The 1,060-nt window shown below is 33.6% G+C and overlaps 1 protein-coding gene across 1 annotated transcript in view; it reads left to right on the forward strand.

Annotated features, from left to right (window-relative positions):
* LOC106459585 (dystrophin-like) overlaps nucleotides 1-1,060 on the forward strand; it is a 165,762-nt gene that overhangs the window by 116,335 nt on the left and 48,367 nt on the right. Inside the window, exon 8 of the mRNA XM_022386100.1 lies at nucleotides 713-847. Within this exon, the coding sequence (XP_022241808.1) occupies nucleotides 713-847 (135 nt within the window). The remainder of the gene's footprint in view (nucleotides 1-712; nucleotides 848-1,060) is intronic.

Here is a 1,060-nt window from a genome sequence, read left to right on the forward strand (position 1 = left end):
AGTCCTTATTACAAAACTCGTGAGGGATAACTTTTGCTTTTACCTACTTATGGCATTGGATTCATTAATTGTTCAGTTTTACTATTGGAGAATAATAAACCATAGATATTGTTTAAGAATATTCAAACTTCCATTTGAAAAGAAAAAAAAACAATATTTCTATACACACACACACACATATATATATTCATCAATCTGTAGTTATACTTGAGTTGATTTATTTGTTAGTAATTCAACACGGATTCACGATTCTGGTCATGAATTATTATCCATTATCTTGCAAATTATATTAAACAATAAAATGGTTTGTTTATTGATTTCGCGTAAAGCTACTCGAGGGTTATCTGCGCTAGTTGTTCTTAATTTTGAAATGATAGGCTAGAGGAGAGGCAGTTATTCAACATCACCCACCGCCAACTCTGTGCTACTTTTCACCAATGAATAGTAGGATTGACCATAACATTATAACACCCTCACAGCTGAAATGGCGAGCACGTTCGGTGACAGGATTTGAACCCGCCACCCACAGATCACGAGTCGAGTGCCTTAATAAACAAGCCAAAAAAGTAGGTGTATAGGTTTTCGCACAGTGTTGAATAGTTCCTGATGTCTTGACATCGGTATAAATTGTAGATGAGCTATGTCAAGGCGTTTTTAGACTGTTGAACTATCTTTTACCATTGTTTACGTATTTGTTTTTCTTCTTTCCTAGAAAATGCAACTCCTTCAACGAATCATGGAGGAAATGAACTGTCGGCTTCAGGCAGCTGAAGCAACCAGAGCTAAATGGCCTCCGATATCGGATTTCGTGTTAGATCAAATGCAACAGCACTTGGATGAAGTTCTGGTGAGATTGCTGTTCTATTTTACAAACAATGTATAGAGTGATAATTTTATTTTACAAACAATGTATAGAGTTATAATTCTATTTCACAAACAATGTATTGAGCTATAATTCTATTTTACAAACAATGTATAGAGTGATAATTCTATTTTACAAACAATGTATAGAGTGATAATTCTATTCTACAAACAATGTATAGAGTGATAATTTTATTTT

Source organism: Limulus polyphemus, unplaced genomic scaffold (genome assembly GCF_000517525.1).
Source record: "Limulus polyphemus unplaced genomic scaffold, Limulus_polyphemus-2.1.2 Scaffold632, whole genome shotgun sequence".
Classification (NCBI taxonomy): domain Eukaryota; kingdom Metazoa; phylum Arthropoda; class Merostomata; order Xiphosura; family Limulidae; genus Limulus; species Limulus polyphemus.